Source organism: Hipposideros armiger, unplaced genomic scaffold (assembly GCF_001890085.2).
Source record: "Hipposideros armiger isolate ML-2016 unplaced genomic scaffold, ASM189008v1 scaffold_478, whole genome shotgun sequence".
NCBI classification, from domain to species: Eukaryota; Metazoa; Chordata; class Mammalia; order Chiroptera; family Hipposideridae; genus Hipposideros; species Hipposideros armiger.
Window position 1 is genome coordinate 1,231,632 of NW_017731828.1, and position 19,813 is coordinate 1,251,444.

At 44.0% G+C, this 19,813-nt stretch overlaps 1 protein-coding gene across 6 annotated transcripts in view; it reads left to right on the forward strand.

Annotated features, from left to right (window-relative positions):
* Window positions 1-19,813, forward strand: part of MGAM (maltase-glucoamylase) — a 105,102-nt gene that overhangs the window by 74,709 nt on the left and 10,580 nt on the right. For all 6 annotated transcript variants that reach the window (XM_019666787.1, XM_019666785.1, XM_019666788.1 and 3 more), the window contains 19 exons: window positions 1,999-2,151; window positions 2,507-2,707; window positions 3,557-3,711; window positions 4,799-4,967; window positions 5,223-5,319; window positions 6,194-6,306; window positions 7,272-7,397; window positions 8,540-8,668; window positions 8,935-9,045; window positions 9,350-9,412; window positions 12,734-12,868; window positions 13,312-13,399; window positions 14,210-14,348; window positions 15,338-15,471; window positions 15,605-15,639; window positions 15,733-15,849; window positions 16,709-16,857; window positions 17,429-17,513; window positions 18,605-18,661. In XM_019666787.1, the coding sequence (XP_019522332.1) occupies window positions 1,999-2,151; window positions 2,507-2,707; window positions 3,557-3,711; window positions 4,799-4,967; window positions 5,223-5,319; window positions 6,194-6,306; window positions 7,272-7,397; window positions 8,540-8,668; window positions 8,935-9,045; window positions 9,350-9,412; window positions 12,734-12,868; window positions 13,312-13,399; window positions 14,210-14,348; window positions 15,338-15,471; window positions 15,605-15,639; window positions 15,733-15,849; window positions 16,709-16,857; window positions 17,429-17,513; window positions 18,605-18,661 (2,256 nt within the window). The remainder of the gene's footprint in view (window positions 1-1,998; window positions 2,152-2,506; window positions 2,708-3,556; window positions 3,712-4,798; window positions 4,968-5,222; window positions 5,320-6,193; window positions 6,307-7,271; window positions 7,398-8,539; window positions 8,669-8,934; window positions 9,046-9,349; window positions 9,413-12,733; window positions 12,869-13,311; window positions 13,400-14,209; window positions 14,349-15,337; window positions 15,472-15,604; window positions 15,640-15,732; window positions 15,850-16,708; window positions 16,858-17,428; window positions 17,514-18,604; window positions 18,662-19,813) is intronic.

The window sequence follows — 19,813 nt, forward strand, 5'->3', positions numbered from 1 at the left end:
AATAAGTCAATTTGGTCTTCCACTATAATGATACGTTGATTACATTTGACATTTTGTCCTGACAACGTACATTGCGGATGCGTACATTATAAAGTTAGAAATAAAGTATTATATGTTTGGCTATGTGTACAGTAAAGTGCAAGCCATTTGAAGGATGGACATATGAAAACACACTCAATAAATGTTTGTTAAATAAATAAGTTTATATAAGACCAAAGGAACTCTTATCGTTTGAATTCGGGTACTGGAGAGGCACAATTTACATGCATGAAACTGTTAGGAAAGGGACAGGCAACCCAAACCAACACATAGGAAGTGTTAACTTATACAATTCCTAATTTAATGTTCAAAGCTTAATGAGGTAGTTGAGCAAAGCCCATGGAAAAGGCAGGGCGAGAGCTGGACTTTGAAAGATGGTTCATCAGGTAGAGATTTGTTGGGCTGCAAGGTACAGGAAACTCAGCAAAGTGGTAATTTAAACAAATTAGGATTTTTTTTCTTTTATGCAATAAGAAGTTTGAGAGTAGGCAGTTGCTGGAATTGGTTCAGTGGCTCAAGGTTGTCAGGGTTGAGGTCTTCTCTTGTGACTGGAGATGGCTACTTAATTCCAGTCACCATGGCCTTGTTATGGGGTGGGGTGGGGGGGAAGGAACAGGAGGGAAGCAAGTAGGCCCTTAAATCAAGAAAGAAACACTTGGCGAACAATTTCCAGTAGACTTGTACTTAATGGTCACAGCTGTGTTACATGGGTTGAAATTTCAGTTCTTCATTGGGAACTTCAGTATCCTAAACTGAAATAGTAAGAAGAACTTTTATGGAGGTCAGGCAACTAGCAGTGTATTCCATACGGACACCATTTTCCTAGATAGGGTATTTGCCTAGATAAAGCGTTCAAGGTTGAGATATCAGAATGCGCTAATCTAAGGACCAAGAAGAGCCTTACATTGGTCTGTGAATATTGCATAACTGGAATAGGTAGGGTTCACTTTTGGAAGATCAGCTTGGACAGGTAACTATGGTCAGAGTTTGGAGGGTTTTAGTGCCAAAATGAGAAGGACTTGATCTAATTTTCAAAGGGTCTCATTGATCCTTGAATCAAGATGGTGCCATTGTGAGAACATTGTTCTTGGATGGGGGCAGTGGTGGCGTTGGAGGGAGATTTGTAATACAAGGATGTGCAAGATGAATTTAGACTGGGAGGAGACTGGAAGAAGGGTGATAATCCTTAGAATGTGATTTACAGCTCTAGACAAATGAGAACTTTCACTATGGAAATTTCTAAAGAAGAGACAAACTTAAGAAAAATGTTAAGTGTTTGAATTAGTGAGTGAAATTCAAATAAGATTTCAAGTTTTGAGGCTTTGGACTTGGAGAAATGAATGTTAGAAATAGAAGGAAATGTAATGATTTTGCCAAGCCACCAATGTTGCAGTTGATGAAACTGGGACCCAAAGAATTGAAATAATTTAAGTTGCCGCAGCAGAATGGAGATGAGAACCCAGGATATATGATTATTATTCCTGTGTTCTCGCCACCAGTCCATACCAATGACAATGGGAGACACTGGCTTTGGGAATAGCGGGCAAAAAGATAAACTGGGTTTGGGATGACACCGTGTGTGTGTGTGTGTGTGTGTGTGTGTGTGTGTGTGTTATGCTATAAGGGTAAGTACAGAAGAGAGACTTCCTGACAAAATAAGAAAGAGGGAGAGGAGCCGGGGAAGGAAGAAAAGGGGTGATTACAGAAGGTTTTATTTCAGATCCTTTTCAAAACGTTATGTACACAACTCATGTAGAGTTGTGACATTTGCCCTGTTGCCATTGGGTCGTCCCTCACCCTCCCCGCCCCATATAGCTCTCTTCATGTAAGCTGCAGTGGTACGTTACTTGGATTGTTGGGTCTGGTCTAATTTCGATTACCCTTCCTAAAAGAAGTTTCAGATCTTGCAGGGCCTTTGTCCTGGGGGTCAATTTCCTTGTTCCTTCCTCATTCCTACAGGTTGCCCTTATCACAGGGCTTGATCTTGTCCTGGGAGAAGCATACACAGTGGAGTGGAACCTGGAGATACAGGATGCAGAAAAAATAGACTGTTATCCCGATGAGAATGGTGCTTCTGCAGAAAACTGTGCTGCCCGTGGCTGTGCCTGGGAGGTAACCATGCTGACCATGTTAACATACATTAAAATTTTCTGCACTTAGCCTACAATTTCATAAGCATACCAATACCCAAGTCACTACTTAAAATCCACAAAAAGAAAGGACTTCCAAAGGAACCTACCTGAGTTTTTTTATCTAGATATGAAGGGCAGGTCGGGAGACGAGTGACATGGGATTTCTTTTAACAAATATTTTGCACGGAGACCAGGAATTTAAACTTTTGTCATGACCAAAGAGTTTACAGGCAAATCACTGATGGCTTTACCTCCCTGGAAATTGCCTTTTCTAGCCCCTTTATATTGATAATCCTAGGACCACATGCTGAGCTGACTCTGGCTTTACTTTTCAGGCATCCAGTACTCCAGGAGTCCCTTTTTGCTACTTCATCAATGATCTCTACTCTGTCAGTGATGTTCAGTATGACTCACACGGGGCCACGGCTATCATCTCCTTAAAGTCCTCCCTTTATGCCAACGCTTTCCCCTCAACGCCCGTGAACCCCCTCCGTCTGACGGTGACCTACCACAAGAATGACATGCTGCAGTTCAAGGTCTGTGTTTACCGTCTACGTATCAACTACTGACTAGACACTTCTCAGTTCCATTACTTTTTGCTAGTCAGGGTGACAGAGCCCTAAAATAAGTTTGCTTTTCTAAGTTAACCAGGCTACCTTATACTAGATCGTTATCCCAAGAGCAATGAGAAACGATTGATGGAACAGGGAGACCTAGTCTAATTTGCATTTTGACAAGATTACTGTGTCTACTGTAAGGAAAGTGGTTGGGAAGACAAGGGTGAAAAAGGAGAGGCATAGTGGGAGGTTACCAGTGAGGTCATCCCGATGAGGGTTCAAGCCTCGACTAGGTACAGAAAAGATGGAGAGCTGTGGACATCTTCGAGAGCCTGAGAAGGTAGTATTGCAGGAGCTGCTGTCTCAGTATGAGCAGGAACATAATTGATATTCAATGAATCAATTTAGATCCCATTTTTAGCAAGGACATCTATGATTATTTTGATCATGTAGAGTTTATGGGGTTTTTTTGGCGGATGTTGTTTTCAGTGCAGGAAAGTTTTCAGGTAGCACACATACCTACCCATAAAGTAATAAATAATATATTCATAAATACCAAACTGATTCCAGACTGATTTTCTAAGATAGCACCAATGTCAAAGTGAGTGTGTTTGAATGAGGCCTTCAAAATGAGATATGACAGACTCAGATTAAATGTTAAATCCGACATTGTTCTTTGATACGTTAATTAAATCTCCAGTATTATGAGCTTAAAGAGGACAAGGAAATATAGAATTCAGACTCTTTATCAAAAACATCAAGGTTCTGCTAAGGGTATAGGTTTTAAGAGTACTCTACTTACCTAAAGTCTGTGTCCTCCGTCCCTAGATTTATGATCTCAACAACAGTCGGTATGAAGTCCCAGTCCCTCTCAACTTACCCAGGGTTCCATCCAGCACCTTTGAGAGTCGACTCTATGACGTCTTCATTAAGAAGAGTCCATTTGGGATTGAAATTCGCCGGAGGAGTACAGGCAGCGTAATGTAAATGGCTCCTAGTCTGCTTTGGAATTGATGGCTCCCTGCACCTGCATTGCTTGATCCCTTGTCCTTGGAGATGCCCTGGCTCACTACCTATTCCCATGTTCATGAATAAGTTATCTCCGTTGCGTCTGTTCTTATGAGAAATCTTTAGCCCCCTTGGAATAATTACTGAGGCAGTTGCATGTACTTAGGCATTCATTCAACAAATGTTTCTCTATATTATGTGGTTATAGAAGATGAGGTCTCTCTTCTCAGGACAAAAACAATACGTTAATAACAAAGATACTTTAAGTTAATATATAAATAAGGAGGTTTAGATAGTGAAAACTGCTGTGGAGGAAAAAAGGACAGGATGACTGAGAGTTACGGGAGGTTACTGCTTTGGGTACTGTGGTCAGAGTGGGTCTCTCCGAGGAGGTGATATTAAACATTGGTCCTGGGTGAGCCACCCATGTGGAGATCTGGGTGGGGCTGGGGAAGGACATTTTATACAGTTGGACTAGAGAGTGCACAGGCCAGGGAGCGGGAGCAAACTCAGCATTCGAAGGGGGAAAAAAGTCCAGTGTGGTTGTAGCTGTACAGTAAGTAGGGAGGTGAGAGATGGGAGGTGAAGTGGGGGTTTAGGTGGGTTCCAGGTTGGCTATGGCCTTGAAGACATCAAAATGTGTTTTAATGGAAATGACTGAAGAATTATAGGGGAGTGAGGTGATGTGAGATATTTTTTTAAATATCACTCTGGCTGCTTTGTAGCAAATGGATTGTAGGGGAGCAAGAGTGAAAGGAAGCTAGGGCTGGTCTGGAGTGGCAGGTAGCAGCCGAGGTGGTGAAGGGATTGGGTTGGGTGTTGTGGACCGAGAGCTGAAAGGAGGTAGTGACCGAGGAAAATAGAAGAAGGAAGCTGGTTCCTGGGCTTTTAGCAAACGCATCTATGATTATTTTAATCGAACAGACTTTATGTTTTGCTTGGAAGATTAACAGGGTTCTGGGGGTGGGAGGGAATCAAGAGGTCTGTTGTCCTTGAAAAATCAGCTGCTTGAAGCCAATAGAACAGCCCATTTCTTTTCCAATTATACCCTTTGTGTTGCAGTTGGGACTCTCAGCTCCTTGGCTTCACCTTCAATGACATGTTCATTCGCATCTCCACTCGCCTTCCCTCCCCGTACATCTATGGCTTTGGGGAAAATGAGCACACAGCCTATCGGAGAGACTTGAACTGGCACACGTGGGGGATGTTCTCCCGAGACCAGCCCCCGGGGGTAAGGGCTCTGCGTCTCCGCCTCTCTCCACCTACGCTGTGTACACGCGGCGCTTCACCTTCCCAGACTCCGCCTGGGGGGGTCACGTTCAGCTTTTCGACAAGTGGGCCAATTCTCAGGCTTTTTTGTTTCTTATGCATCTAATTTATTTCACAGGGAAGACTAGGCACACCTTATCAATCAATTTTTGTTGCATTTCTTTCTCATCCACCATGTCTTTTAACCTCTTACCACTTCTCCCCATGACTCTCCCAGTACAAGAAGAATTCCTATGGCGTCCACCCCTACTACATGGGACTGGAGGAAGATGGCAGCGCCCACGGAGTGCTCCTGCTAAACAGCAACGCCATGGGTAAGACGTTGCCAGCACAACCCTCCCCTCCCCCCACACACACACCCATTTTTGTGAACCAATCATCCTGGAGGAACTTCAGGGCAGCATTTGACTTAGCTGCCCCCGGAAGTCAAAATCATTATCTTGTGGGAAGTGCTGTTTTTCTTCTTATTTCTGTTTAGCTTTTCTGTTTATTTCAGTTCAGTAACATGTGGTAACAAAAATTAACTCAACTCTCATTTGGCAAAAATCATGTAAGAAGGGATAGCAACACCAAGCAAGTCCCAAATATCCTGGAGGTCAGCCAGTGGGAGCCATCTATGTAATCTGAATTAGAGATGAAGCTATGGCTCAGAACACTCACTCTGGGGGATGAGGACATGAAGGAAATTTGTGTGGTATAGTGGAAAGGGGGTGGAAACTCAGGAGCAGGAGGAAAACGCATGCATGTAAAACGTGGTGAAATCTGGATAAGGTCTATACCTGGGTTAATAGTACTATATCAGTGTCAGTTGCCTGGTTTTGACAACGTGCAGTGGATATGTAAGATATTACCATTGGGGGAAGCTGTGGGGAGTGTACAAGGGGACACTCAGTCCTATTTTTGCAACTTCTTTTAAGTCATAAACCATTCTAAAATAAAAGTTGCAATAATTAAAATGAGCAGAATGACAAAATGATATAATAAAATAAAGCACACCAATGGGGGAAAAAAAAATCCAGAGCTGGGATCCTGTAGGCTTTCACTTAACTTCTTCAATTCTGTGTAGGTATGGTACAAAATATTTGCTCTCAGTCCAGAGACATAGGAAAAGGGAGAAGGTGTGCATTTCAGGGGTAATTCCTCACATTGAAGGTTTCCAGATTGGTTGGTATTTTCCTCCATTTTCAGATGTGACATTCCAGCCCCTGCCTGCCTTGACGTACCGTACCACAGGAGGAATTCTGGACTTTTATGTGTTCTTGGGGCCAACTCCAGAGCTTGTCACTCAGCAGTACACGGAGGTAGGAGGGAATTCAATTGGTTACCAAGTATTTATACAGTGTATTCATGTTCCAACCCCATATTCATTAGTATAGTTGTCAGATGACAACTGGAATTGTTGGTTTTACCTGAAGACAGGTAGATTACAGAATAAGGAACAATAAATACACCCCAATAACCATTAAATTCATAGCCTCTCAAAGCATTTCAGAGTAGAAGAATTAATAGTGGTGGCAATGGTGGTTGTAGCAGTGGCAATGGTGGTGGTGGTGACGTTGGTGTTGTTGGTGCAGTGGTGGTGATGATGGCAGTGGTGTTGGTGGTGGTGGTGGTATGATGGTGTTGGTGTTGGTATAGTGGTGGTGATAGTATTTGTAGTGGTGGTGGTGGTGGTGGTGGTCGTGATAGTGATGGTGATGGAGGTGATGGCGGTGATGGTAATGGTGATGGTGGTGATGGTGAGGGTGATGGTCATAGTGGTCATGACAGTTGTTTTGACAGCAGCCACAAATGTGTATAAAACTTATTATATGTCACTGATATATTACTTCATGTCAGAGCACTTTACATATATTAACTCATTCAGTCCTCACAAATACTATTATTCCCAATTTACAAGTGAAGAAACTACGCAGAAGAGGTTATTTAACTTTTGCCCAGGGTCACATAGCCTTCAGGGATCAGAGCCTGTATGGTAACCTAGGCATTTTGCCTCAGGATTCTGTGTTTTTAACCAGTAAGCTAGACGGCCTGTAGGGAGCAGAATAAGACCCGATTTTCCCAAATTTCTGGGAAGGGAGGTCTAGTCTAGCAGGAAGATTTCTCCAGAGTATCCCAGTGGCTTTGCACCCTCTGAGTTTCTCTCTGGGTTTGAATTTGTTGGTTGTCTAACTTGGGGCACTGGGAAAGCATTCTTATTACTCTGCGTACATTCCCAATCCAGATTCTCCTTATTAACAAATAATATTTTCTGTCTATTTTCTAGGTGATTGGTCGGCCAGTGATGGTTCCCTACTGGGCCTTGGGGTTTCAGCTGTGTCGCTATGGATACCAGAATGACTCTGAGATTGCCAGCTTATATGATGACATGGTGGCTGCCCAGATCCCCTATGTACGTTCTCAGTCTGTGGTGTACTGGCCTGGGGACCTCATAGCCAACCCCATTGTCTCTGTATCTAGATTCGTTTGTCTGATTTTTGTGGAGCTCTTTAAAGTGCTTTTGCATACATCACTGAGTTTCACTCCAACCCAGTCATACAGGTGGGGGTCATGGTCCCCATCTTAGAGTCACAGTGATTTGCCGAAGAAGGAGGACATAGGGCCAACTCCAGGGAATTTTCTGCTAGATCACACTCCCATTTCTTTCACATGACTTCTAAAGACTTAGTCAAAAGCATCCTTGGTTCCATAAGAATAAAACGTTCCCCAAATAGTAATATTGTTTAATTTTTAAAAAATCAACCCAATTCCGTCCGACAGTTGTGTGTGTAGCCATCACCCCAGTCCCAACACTTTGCCGGTGCTGCGGTGCAGTGGCCCCTCAGCTTTGTGCTAATCCCGGGTTGAACATAGGGATCTTGGGACTGATTTCCAGAGGAAATACATATGGACGCGACCTCTGTCCTTCACTTGAGGACAGGAGGGGTCTGACAATCAGAGAACTGATCCTGGAAACCACTACCATATTGAATTTGATTGTTTATTTTTCTGTTGTTTACAATTGTTTTTACTAATAGGAAGCATAGCATGCAATATTTCATTCTTAATAAAAAGCTGTTTTTAACCATCCCCAGGGGTGGATATTCCAAAGCAAGTACAGGTTTTGTTTAGTTTTTGGTAGATTTACCATCCATGTTGTATCAGTACTGGGAAATTGACATTGTTACTTTCTCTGAACATGAGAGCAGGGGTAGCCTCTCAGAGCAGGTAACCACCATCACTCCTTTTTGGGCCATTTACAAGGCACTTTCTCACCCGCTGTTTTCATTTATCCTCACAACAGCCCTGCCAGAGGCGCATTATCATCCTATATTTTGCTAATATTGTTTTTTTTTTCTATTTTATGAAGGAAAATCATGAAATTAGGTAACTTTCTCAGAGCCTAGTACCTGGCAAATCACTGAGCTGGGATTTGAAAGCATTAAAAGAAGTCGCCAGAAATTCACCCTCGGTTAGGCGCGTGGAGGGCTGTTCTCCTCTGGAATCTGGGCCTTTATAACAGCGGCCAATCAGTTGCCTTGTGTGCTCCCCCAGGACGTGCAGTACTCTGACATCGACTACATGGAGCGGCAGCTGGACTTCACCCTCAACCCCAAGTTTGCTGGATTCCCAGCTCTGATTAATCGCATGAAGAGCGATGGGATGCGGGTCATCCTCATTCTGGTGAGTTCCTATGAGAATGCAGAGTCTATTTGGGAAAGTGAATGGGCTTTGATGGAGAAAACTTCATACACATTATGTGTCCTTCCATGTGATGAGTAGAGAACTTGAGATTCAAAAGGAAAAGTATATTTCCCAGGAGTCACAGAAGCTCTACTGTTCAGATGGAAGCTTATGCCTTCCCTTTTGAGTTCTTTTTTTTTTTTTTTTTCTGTCCCAAATCACTGTCTGGCTTTGGTTTTCTCACTTGACCTGTGCTTTGATTTTAGGACCCAGCCATTTCCGGAAACGAGACAAAGCCCTATCCTGCATTCACACGGGGTGTGGAGGATGACGTCTTTATCAAAGATCCCAATGGTGGAGGCATTGTCTGGGGAAAGGTACGATCTGAGTGGTGGTCTGTTAATCCCCTGCTGGGCATGGGGAACTGTGAGTGTGTTTGTGCATGTTGTTTTTTTGGCTTTTTCCATTTGGGCTCTGAGGTCAGACATTCTCATGTTCTCCATCAAGCTTTGTCAACATACTCACAGAACGTATGTGCTTTGTGGGATCCGTTTTTCTCTAGATCAATCCTACATGAAAATCAAGTATTATCACTCCTAGGGCCATGCTGTACAATTTCTTAAGAAATACTATATAAGAGAAATCTAATGTATTGCTTTTGAACAATTTTTCTCCCCACAGGTTTGGCCTGATTTTCCTGATGTCGTTATAAACAGTTCTCTAGACTGGGAGAGCCAAGTGGAGGTAAAGGGCCCTTTGTGGATATTGGGTGAAGTCAGGGTTACAGCCATACTCAGCATACTGGGCATCGCTATGGCATGGGCATGGGCATGGAATCCACATAGGGAGCATGCCCTGTGTGTTCGTCCCTGTGCCAGTTACTTTCCATGTAACATTTGACGCCCAGCTGGGAGGTAGGTGTTATTATCCTCAGCATGCCTAAGACTCAGAGGACTTAAATTCCTTGTCCACGTTTCTAGGTGACACAGTAGTGATTTCAAATCCAAGGCTATCAGATTCCAAAGACCCATGAAATTTCCACTGGACGATGTCTCCAAGGCATACTGTCTTTTCTCCGAATTAGTATATTTGTTCTTTTTGTTGTTGCCTTGAGTATCCCTTTTAAACAGAACCTTCCACCCCTCTTTTTAGCGATTGGATCTTTTTCTCTGTACAGCTTTTGTTTTCATGGACAGGCTTCTCCATCTTCACTCTGATAACCCCCTTTCCTTCCTTCCATGGGTTTCTCATCTTTGCTCTTATCTCCCAGTTTCCAGCGTTATGTTCAAACTTGCTCTCCCCTAGGAACAGGTTTTTACTTGTAATGGATCTTGGATAAGGATTCAAGGGAGGGTACCTAGCGTCCTGTTCTCTCTGTTGGTTCTCACAGAAGGTCACTTAAAGTTTGGTAGTCCAGGCAGACCACATGCATTCAGGAATCTGCCAGGCCAGAGAAGTTCATGGTTATCGGCTCCCTGACATTTTTCATTCATTTATTTTAGTACCCCCCCAGCTTAATTGAAGTATGATTGACAAATAAAATTGTATATATTTGAAGTGTACAATGTGAGACATATATATGTATGTGTGTGTGTATATATATATATGTATATACATATATATACATACATATATATATCGTGAAATGATGACCACAATTAGGTTGATGCATTTATCACCTCATATCGTATCACCATTTGTGTGTGTGTGGTGAGACTGCTGAAGGTCTACTCTCTCAGCAACTTCTAAGTGTACAGTACAATATTATTAACTGTAGGCACCCTGCTCTACAGTGCCTCCCAGGAACTTATTTCCCTTGCAGATGAAGGCTTGCGCCCTTTGACCAGCATCTCCCCATTCCCCCCACCCCTTAGACCCTGGTAACTGCCATTCTACCTCCTGTCTGTTTCTAGGGGTTCAAAAAAATTTTTTTAGACTCTTCATATAAGTGAGATCATATAGTATTGGTCTTTCTCTGTCTGGCTTCTTTCTTTCTTTTTTTTAAGCTGAGCCATCCTGCCACCTGTTGGCAGCTCAGCGGCAGCTCAGCTCCAGCCAGGAATCGAACCGCTGTTGCTCAGAGCTCAAACTCTTGAGTGAGCTCTTAACCAACTGAGCCACTCGGCCAGCACTGGCTTATTTCATTTAGCAGAATGCCCTCTAGGTTTATCCATGTTGTCATAGCAGGATTTCCTTCTCTCTTGTGGATAAATAATGTTCTACTGTGTACAAGCACCACAACTTCTTTATCCATTTGTCCATTGATGGGCACTTAGATTGTTTCCATGTCTTGGCTATTGTGAATAGTGCTGCAATGAACATGGGAGTACAGATATCTCTTCAGGATCATTGGTTTTATTTTCTACGGGATATATACCCAGAAGTGGAATTGCTGGATTATATGGTAGCTCTCTGTCTTTACATTTTTTCAGGACCCTCCGTCCTGTTTCCCACAGTGGCTGCACCAATTTACATTGTCACCAACAGTGCCCGAGGGTTCCCTTTTCCCCACACCCTCACTAACACTTGTTACCTCTTGTCTTTTCAATCAAAGCTATCCTAAAGAGGAGTGAGATGATGTGTTATTCTGATTTTGGTTTGCATTTCTTTGATGATCAGTGATGTGGAACACCTTTTCATGTACCTGTTGGCCATTTGTATGTCTTTTTTGGAAATAGTCTATTCAGGTCCTTTGTCTATCTTTTAATTGTTTGTTTGTTTGTTTTTAATGACTCAGACATGGCTGGTATTAACCTGTTTATTCGAATCCTTCATCTCCCTCATCTACCCCATGTTTCCCAACCTGCCTGAGCTGGAGCTCTTTCTTTTTGGTGAAAGGTTCTCTTCTTCTGGCTCCATGTTTCCACCTCTGTTTTCCAACACAAAGGCATTCCTACCACTCACAAGATTCTCAGTGAAGTGGCTCACTACCCTCTTCTCTGTGAGCAGAAACCCTGTATATTGATCTGTTACCGTTTTCTGCATTGTGTCCGTTTTTTTGCACTGTATCTAGACATATGGGTTCCTTCCTACCTGCCTTTTGTCTATTGTGTATAAGAAGTGGAGGCTTCCTAAACCAAGTCTTCTTTCTGTTCTTCGCCCCACCCTTGCCATCAGCATTATTTACCTTTTTAACTCTTAAAATGCACTGATGAACATAGAGAACCTATTTACCTCATGAGACGTACAAAGGACTACACAATTCTATAACAAGCAACATGCCTATATAGAAATTGATGAATATTCGCTGCTGCTTTGAGGCATGAATTCACATTTATGCACTGAACATTTATTTTTATGTCAGATCCTAAGCTAAGCACTCTGGGGAATACAAAGATCAATCAGAAGAATATTAAATGAAGTCTGTGTTCTCAAAAAGCTTACAGTTTAGTAAGGAGTTAAACCCTGGGTTTACTTTCCAGGTTAAACTAAAGACTGCCTTTTATTATCTGAGAAAGCTAAAGAGAAGGGGGGAGGTTGAAACTTCCTTCTGAAGTCTTTCCAATGGACTTGACACAAAACTGCAATTTTCAAGTGATTCTGAAACCATAGAAAACAGATACATAATAGTTAGTCTACTACAGTAAAATGCAAACTTACCTCTCACCCTCTTTCTCTAGTGGGAATCAGACGGGAGAAGATCACCTGGATGTTTCTTTCCAACCTGTCCACAAGGCATCTAATGGCTGCCCCTTTTGACTGTAGTTTCCTGGTCTCCTGCTCTGTCTTTGAGGAGTGCTTAGGAAATTGCAGGGGAGAGGTGGGGGCTGGGCATCTAATACATGAGCTAGTGAGCTCAGGGTGCTCGTTGCTACTGGTCATGTTGATACGGAGAGGAAATGAGTCTACGGATACTTTCCAAATGCTAAGAGGTGTCTAATTGGGGCTAACGTCTTTTCTCTGCACTCTAGTGTTTCAAATAAGCCGAGAACATTCCTTAGGCTATGTTTCGATCTTCTGTCACCATGTAATACGAGGTGCTGCATGAGTTGAACTCTCAGTAAGTGCCCATTTGCTGTCTAATATATTTGTCTGAGACAAACAAATGTTATTAAATGTTTACAGCAATACCGAGCTTATGTGGCCTTCCCAGACTTTTTCCGTAATTCGACTGCCACCTGGTGGAAGAGGGAAATGAAAGAACTGCACAGCAACCCCCAGGAGCCAGACAAGAGTTTGAAGTTTGATGGCATGTGGATTGTGAGTGCGTGTGTTTTGTGTCTGTGTATGTGTGGGTAGGTGTGTCCATCTTTGTGTATGTGTCACTGACCTTTAGTCAAGAGGGATAATAATCACCCTAGAAAGACTTTGGACGTGTCAGACTACAGTTCCCCAATCGGCAGTGGAACATCCCCGATAGTCCCCAGACCTTGAACCAAGTCCCTGCTGTAAAACTCCAAGGAGATTACTAGGAATTTCTCAGAACTGAGCCTAGCTTCACACCTAGAGGGAGAATTAAAAAAAAAATCACCTAGCCATTCGTTCCATAGGGATTCATTGATCTTTGCAGCCAGTTCTCAGCTGGATTTGATGTGTCTCCCTGGGATGACTGGCTGGTGAATGATGTGTTCCCTACTTCTCTCGGAGTGGACAGCATGTAATTATTTTAAAAAGTAAGATATGTGTGTGTTTGACATTTCTAGGATATGAATGAACCGTCAAGCTTTGTGAACGGGGCGGTTCCTCCAGGCTGTAAAGATGACACTCTGAACCACCCTCCCTATATGCCACGTAAGGACCCAGGGCCCCTTCTCCTGGCAGAGCCCTGGCCACAGGGCATGACCCCTGCAAGATCCCAGAGGCCAGGGTTTATCCTGACTGCTTAGGGCACTTCCTCAGTAGTACTTTGGTTTTTGGGGGCCAAAGACAAACCCACTTCAAGCACTTGACCCCGTTGGGTGTGTGCAAGTTATTGGCCCCATTGGGTGAATTTCTCAAATTTGTTCAGAAAACACTGAATTTCTCAAATTTCTTTCCAAAGGATCCTATAGCTACATTCCTTACTTCTTTGAGCTTATGTTAATTCCTCCACAGGAAGTTGTTGTGCCACCAGTGGGTGGAAAGTGGTGGCTGTCCCTTATCATGGAGTCGATGGACTTTGGCGTTATACTTGTGTTCATATCTTGGCTCCAGAAATTAGACCTTCTGTGACCTTCAACAGATTACTTGATGTTTCTAAATCTCGAAACTGTAAAAGGAGGAGAATGGTATCTTCTTCATAGAATTACAATCAGAATGACACACAATAATTAATACGTTGAATGCCTCGGTTGGAACCTGTCACACAGTGTTTGACAATTCTGCATTCTTTCCCATGACCCTGGCTTTCTCCTGGAGAACGCTTCAGGGGACTTGACGTTGAAAACACCTATGGGCGCCATGCAGCTCCCAGAGCTGAGCACATTCCCATGCTTCTGCGAAGGAGAGGGACCCATGCAGGGGTCAAGTTGGTCTTAATAGCCAGAGTCCAAGCCCTTGGAGAGAGGTCAGGGACAAATAGCATCAGAAGTAGCTTTCACATCACTAGCTCTTTCTCCTCAGATCTGGAGTCCAGGGACAGGGGCCTGAGCAGCAAAACCCTGTGCATGGAGAGCGAGCAGATCCTGCCAGATGGCTCCCGGGTGCGGCACTACGACGTGCACAGCCTGTACGGGTGGTCCCAGACCAGGCCCACCTACGAGTGAGTCAGCATCTCCCCTCCCCAGTCACACAGCCTGCGAAGCAGCCAGTGGCAGATGATGCTACCCTGCTTTTCCTCTCCTTCCCTCTTCCACGGGTTCAGAAGATTTTAATTACAACTCTGGAGTGATTCTTACTTTTTTCTTTCTTTTATTTTTGTTTTTTAGCTGAGCCATCCTGCCACCTGTTGGCATCTCAGCGGCAGCTCAGCTCGGGCCAGGTCTCGAACTGCAGCTGCTCAGAGCTCACACTCTTGAGCGAGCTCTTAACCAACTGAGCCACTCAGCCGGCCCTCTAGCGATTCTTACTTATTAAACAAACGCTCATAAGCATGGAGCCAGGCCCTGTGCTCACAGTTTGGAGGACAGACTTAAACAAGGTCCTGCCCATGGGGAGCCACAGGCCATCGTCACACAGGGCAGCTGATGCTGCAACAACCTGAGTTACAGGAGGCAAAGGGAATGCAGAGGACTGGGCACCTCCTTTATTTCTAAAGTCACTCGTCTCTTTAGGGATTTATTTATTTATGAATTATTTTTTTGGTCACTTTTCTTGGATAGCCCAATGGTGTTCTACTGAATTAGTGCTGTCCTATTTTTTTGAGCTCAGTCAGTGAAGAAGAATTACCCTAAGGAAAGCCTTGGAAACAAATTCGCCTTCTTCCTCCCCAAATACATAAAACTAAGTACCAAGTAAATAGATAGTAAGATTTAGTGATTACTTATTATTTTTAGGTGACCCAGTGAGTTCATTGCATCGTGAAGTTCTTTGTAAAATGCTGTAAACACTCTAACAGTGTAACTGGTTTTTTTTTCCTCTCCATTATCTGGGGTCAGTCAGTGGGGGGGTCTCATTATAGCTCGGATTTGCATATTCCATATCGGGCATTTTGTCACCATGCCCTACGATCAGGAGTTCCAGGAGGAGACGCTCGGTGGCCTTTCCTCCCCTGTTCTAATCCAAATCGCCTCCTTGCGCCCCTCTAAACAGAGCTGTGCAGGAGGTGACGGGGCAGCGAGGGATCGTGGTCACCCGTTCCACATTCCCCTCTTCTGGCCGCTGGGGAGGCCACTGGCTGGGAGACAACACGGCTGCGTGGGACCAGCTGAGGAAGTCTATCATTGGTGTGTGGGCTCGTTCCGGGGCCCTCTGCCGGTGGGGAGGGGCGATGGCACCCCCGATACAGGATTCTCTGAGGAGCGGGGAGGAGGCAGGTCACGAGTGGCCGGGCTGACACGACTGTGCTTCTCCTTGCAGGCATGATGGAGTTCAGCATCTTTGGCATATCCTATGTAAGTGACCTTTGGATCGTTCCTAACCCCCAAGCCGATGGTGACGGCTTTCAGAAATCATCAACAGGCTTTTTTTATTCCGTCTTGTTTCAGACAGGAGCAGATATTTGTGGGTTCTTTCAAGATGCTGAATATGAGATGTGTGTTCGCTGGATGCAACTGGGGGCCTTTTACCCCTTTTCGAGGAACCACAACACCATTGGAACAAGGGTAGGAGCAAAGCGTCACTGGAAACACAGCCTCTAATTTTGAGCTAGAATTAATGCAGTACATACTCCCCAGGGACATCTTTAAAACCAGTAAGCCCTCGTAGTTCTTTCTTTTTTTTTAATACACTTATGTATTGTAAAATGACACCCATAGTAGGGTTAGCTAACACCTCCATCGCCTCACAGAATTACGGTTTCTTTCTTGTGGTGAAGACATTTAATGTCTACTCTCTCAGCAACTCTCAAATATACAATACAGTATTGTTAACTGTATTCACCATGCTGTACGTTACATCCCCCAGAGCATATTTATCTTATAACCGGAAGTCTGTGTCCTTTGACTGACATCTGCCTGCTTCCCTCAGCCCCCAGACCCTGATAGCCACCATTCTACTCTCTTTTTTTATGAGTTCCACTTTTTAAGATTCCTTGATTTTAAATAAGTGTGATCATACAGCATTTGGCTTTCTCTGTCTAACTCGTTTCACTTTCCAATTAAAAAATGGGCAGTGGAACAGAAGAGACATTTTTCCAAAGAAGGCATACACATGGCCAATAGGTATATGAAAGGACCCTTACGCTACATCTTCTTCTGTGTTCTTTAGATTATTCTTTTCATTCAGGCAGCATTGTATCAAATATACCCCAAAAGAATGTCCTACGGGGAAATTTTGTCAGCCATCCTGGGAGAGTGTCAGTGGCCTCTTTCAGTCTATTTAAGCATATTCTCGGAGTCTCGTCTGTAATCATCTCTGAGTTAGCTATGGGTGATTTTCATCTGTAACCAACATTTCATTGCAATAAACATTTGTAATAAACATAACCTGGGGTGAGCTCTGAAATGCCTCTTTCTCCTTTAGAGGCAAGACCCTGTGTCCTGGGATGAGGCCTTTGTGAATATGTCCAGAAGCGTCCTGAAGACCAGATACACGCTCCTGCCCTATCTCTACACCCTGATGCACTTGGCCTACACGGAGGGCAGGACTGTGGTGCGGCCTCTTCTCCATGAGTGAGTGCCTGGCTGGAGCCCCAGGGACTAACAGATCATTTTATTCTATATGGTGTCGATTGAAGGAAACAGTTCTTCCAGATTAAAGACATGATTACCTTTTGCCGTAAGCGCTCTAGGCACATACCGTATGTTATAACTCCTTTGAGCACAGTGTCGACGATACCCTGGGTCTTTGATAAGAGGCTATGTAATAAAATTTTTTTTTCAAAATGATACAATACAGCACAGAATAATTTCTTTCTAACTTGGGCAAGTGAAGACCTACCTATCTTTAACAGCAGCTCAGGTCAGAAGGCATTCCAGGGGGAGATTGGAGGGGTGAAGGCCATTCTTGCATTTAGGATGTGCCATGGTTCAGAACATGTCTAAATCCAATCATGTCTGGAGTTTGAAGAACACGACATGTCGGAAGGGAATCTGTAGCCGATTAAGGTAGACCTAGGAAAGAGTAAAGGATGGCGCGTGGCGGCTGGATTTCTGACTTGGGTCTGAACTTGAGGAGTTTCTTCAAGGCCTTGGCCTGGGCCCTGTTGGGTCCTGATTGTGGTACCTTGGTTTGCCTCTTCAGGTTTGTGTCAGACCGGGTGACCTGGGATATAGACCGTCAGTTCCTGCTGGGCCCCGCCTTCCTGGTCAGCCCTGTCCTGGATCCTGTGAGTATGAAGGCGTCTGATAAGTAGATGATGCCACTTATGAAGCCTGGCGAACAGGGCGAGGAGAAGAGGTTTCATCTGGTGCGGGTACCGAGATGCAGTTTCTTGTTTTACACCTGTCCCTTTCTCTCCCACTGAGCTGAAGTCCACCACTTAGATATTCTGGTTCTCAGCTCCATCACCTTTAAAATCGTCATAACAGGTCCCGATTCATAGGACAATCGAGAAGGAAAAAATCTTATGATATATTTTAAGATATAATCATTTCTTCACTACCTGAAATAAGGAGTATGGGTCAGGTGGGGGTAGTGCTGTGAAGAATTCATTACAGTCCTGTCACCATTAAAACAAAACTTTTCAGGATTGTTTGTAACAATGCGTTGAATCTTATTGTTGATGGCCAGTCCTTCCTTTCCTCCTGTAAGAGGTCCTTAGGCAGCAAAAGCCTTTTTTTTTTGGTTTTTCCGTTTGTTAATAAGGCTCTTTTTTTTTTTATTGTTAGTTTCAGGTGTACAGAACAATACAATAGTTACCCTTTTCACCCTCACCAGGTAACAACCCCCCTCCCCCATCTACTGCCCTCCCACCCCCGATATCATGCTTGTCTATTACAATTCCATTGACTCCATTCCCACACTCTATTCCACGTGACTATATGTATATATAATTATAGTTGGCATACATTATTATTCAACATCAGCTTCAGAAATACAGTGCGGTTATAACACCAGTTCATTGCATCCTCCCTAAAACTTACTGCGCTAATCATAATCTCTGAAGTAGTGGAACCATAAAACCTACAAAATTTTTCTCTGACCCAGACCTAACCTCAGTTTGTCTCTTTCAAGAGGGTATGGGGATAAGCCTATAAGCAAATGATGATTCTCCCCCCGCGCTCCCCACCAAAAAAAATTTCTGGACCCCAGAGGGCTTTATAGGAGTGGGGAGACGGAAGCCTTTCCCAGTGGCGCTGGCCTCGAGAGAGATGAAGCATGTGGGTCAAAGGCCACCACGAGTGTTTTGGCCACATTGGTTTCTCTGCCTTTGATAATGGAGCCCACGGCCCATGACTCGTTTGCGTTTAATTTTAGAATGCCAGAAATGTCACCGCGTATTTCCCTGGAGCCCGCTGGTATGACTACTACACGGTGAGTTTCTCTGATTGTTTATACAACCCGGGAAAATGGTAGCATGCACGGGCTGCAGTGTCTGACAGACCTCTGGCCGCTTTCGGATTCTGTACCCTACTTCACGTGTGATCGCACACAAGTCGCTTTTAGTTTGGTCACCTTCATTTGACATTTCCCCCACAGAATTGTGGAATAACACAGAAAGCATCTCAACGCCTGGCTTTCATGGGTGTTCTCTATGTGTTAGTTTTCATCTTTCCTTATTTTACCACCATTCACAATGGTGGATAATGGCAACGCTAGTGAACACTTGAAGTTGTGCTATAAACTGTAGCTTTCGTTGAATTCTCCCCTGCTGGACTGTAAGATTGTAAGTGAAGGGGGACTTTTCCTCTCTCTCTTTTTATTCCATATCTCCTTCTGTAGCATAGATGATCAAAGAGGAGCTATTAAACGGGATTTCTTAGGGCAAACAAAGTCTTAGTCAGTGTGTAAAATGCACACAGAGGTATGGGGTCCAACCCTTGTGGCGCAGAGCAATGCAAGTACATTTACAAATGCAGGCTGGACACATTCTTCTCTGTCATAGACATTCCTGGGCTAGTCTGAGCCCCAGAGACTCATCTGGGAAAACAGGGTCTTCCAAAGCAGCTTCTGGGCAGTATTCTTGAGCAAGAACCAAAGGGCTTCCTCTCCCTCTAACCAGGCCTCCTCCTGACTCCCCTGAGGAGAAAAAAGCAGAGGACTGGAATAGAGCAAAAAAGATGGCAGCAGGGAGACAAGAGGCAGAGCACGCTCTGGCCCCTTTCAGCCACGGGATTTGCGGTGGATTGGCTGAACATATTAATACTACTTAATGTTTTGTACCCAATCCCGCTGACAGTTTATACAGGTACCAGTAGAAGATACTGTATCTTATTTCGTATTTTAAAAGATGAAGAGGAGGGATGCTCTACGGCATTAGCAAAAGCATGGGAAATGCTTGGACTTGGGAAATAAAGTGGAGACTTAGGCTCTCCCACTGGAGCAAAGGATCCAGTTTTTGAACTGGGTTTCTTTGTTGTCACACAGGTTACCATCTGCTTAAGGGAGGCAGGAGGTTTATATATAATTCGTATAATTCCTGTTTCTGGAGCTAGCCTAAATTTCCATCTAGTCTATTCAAGAGAT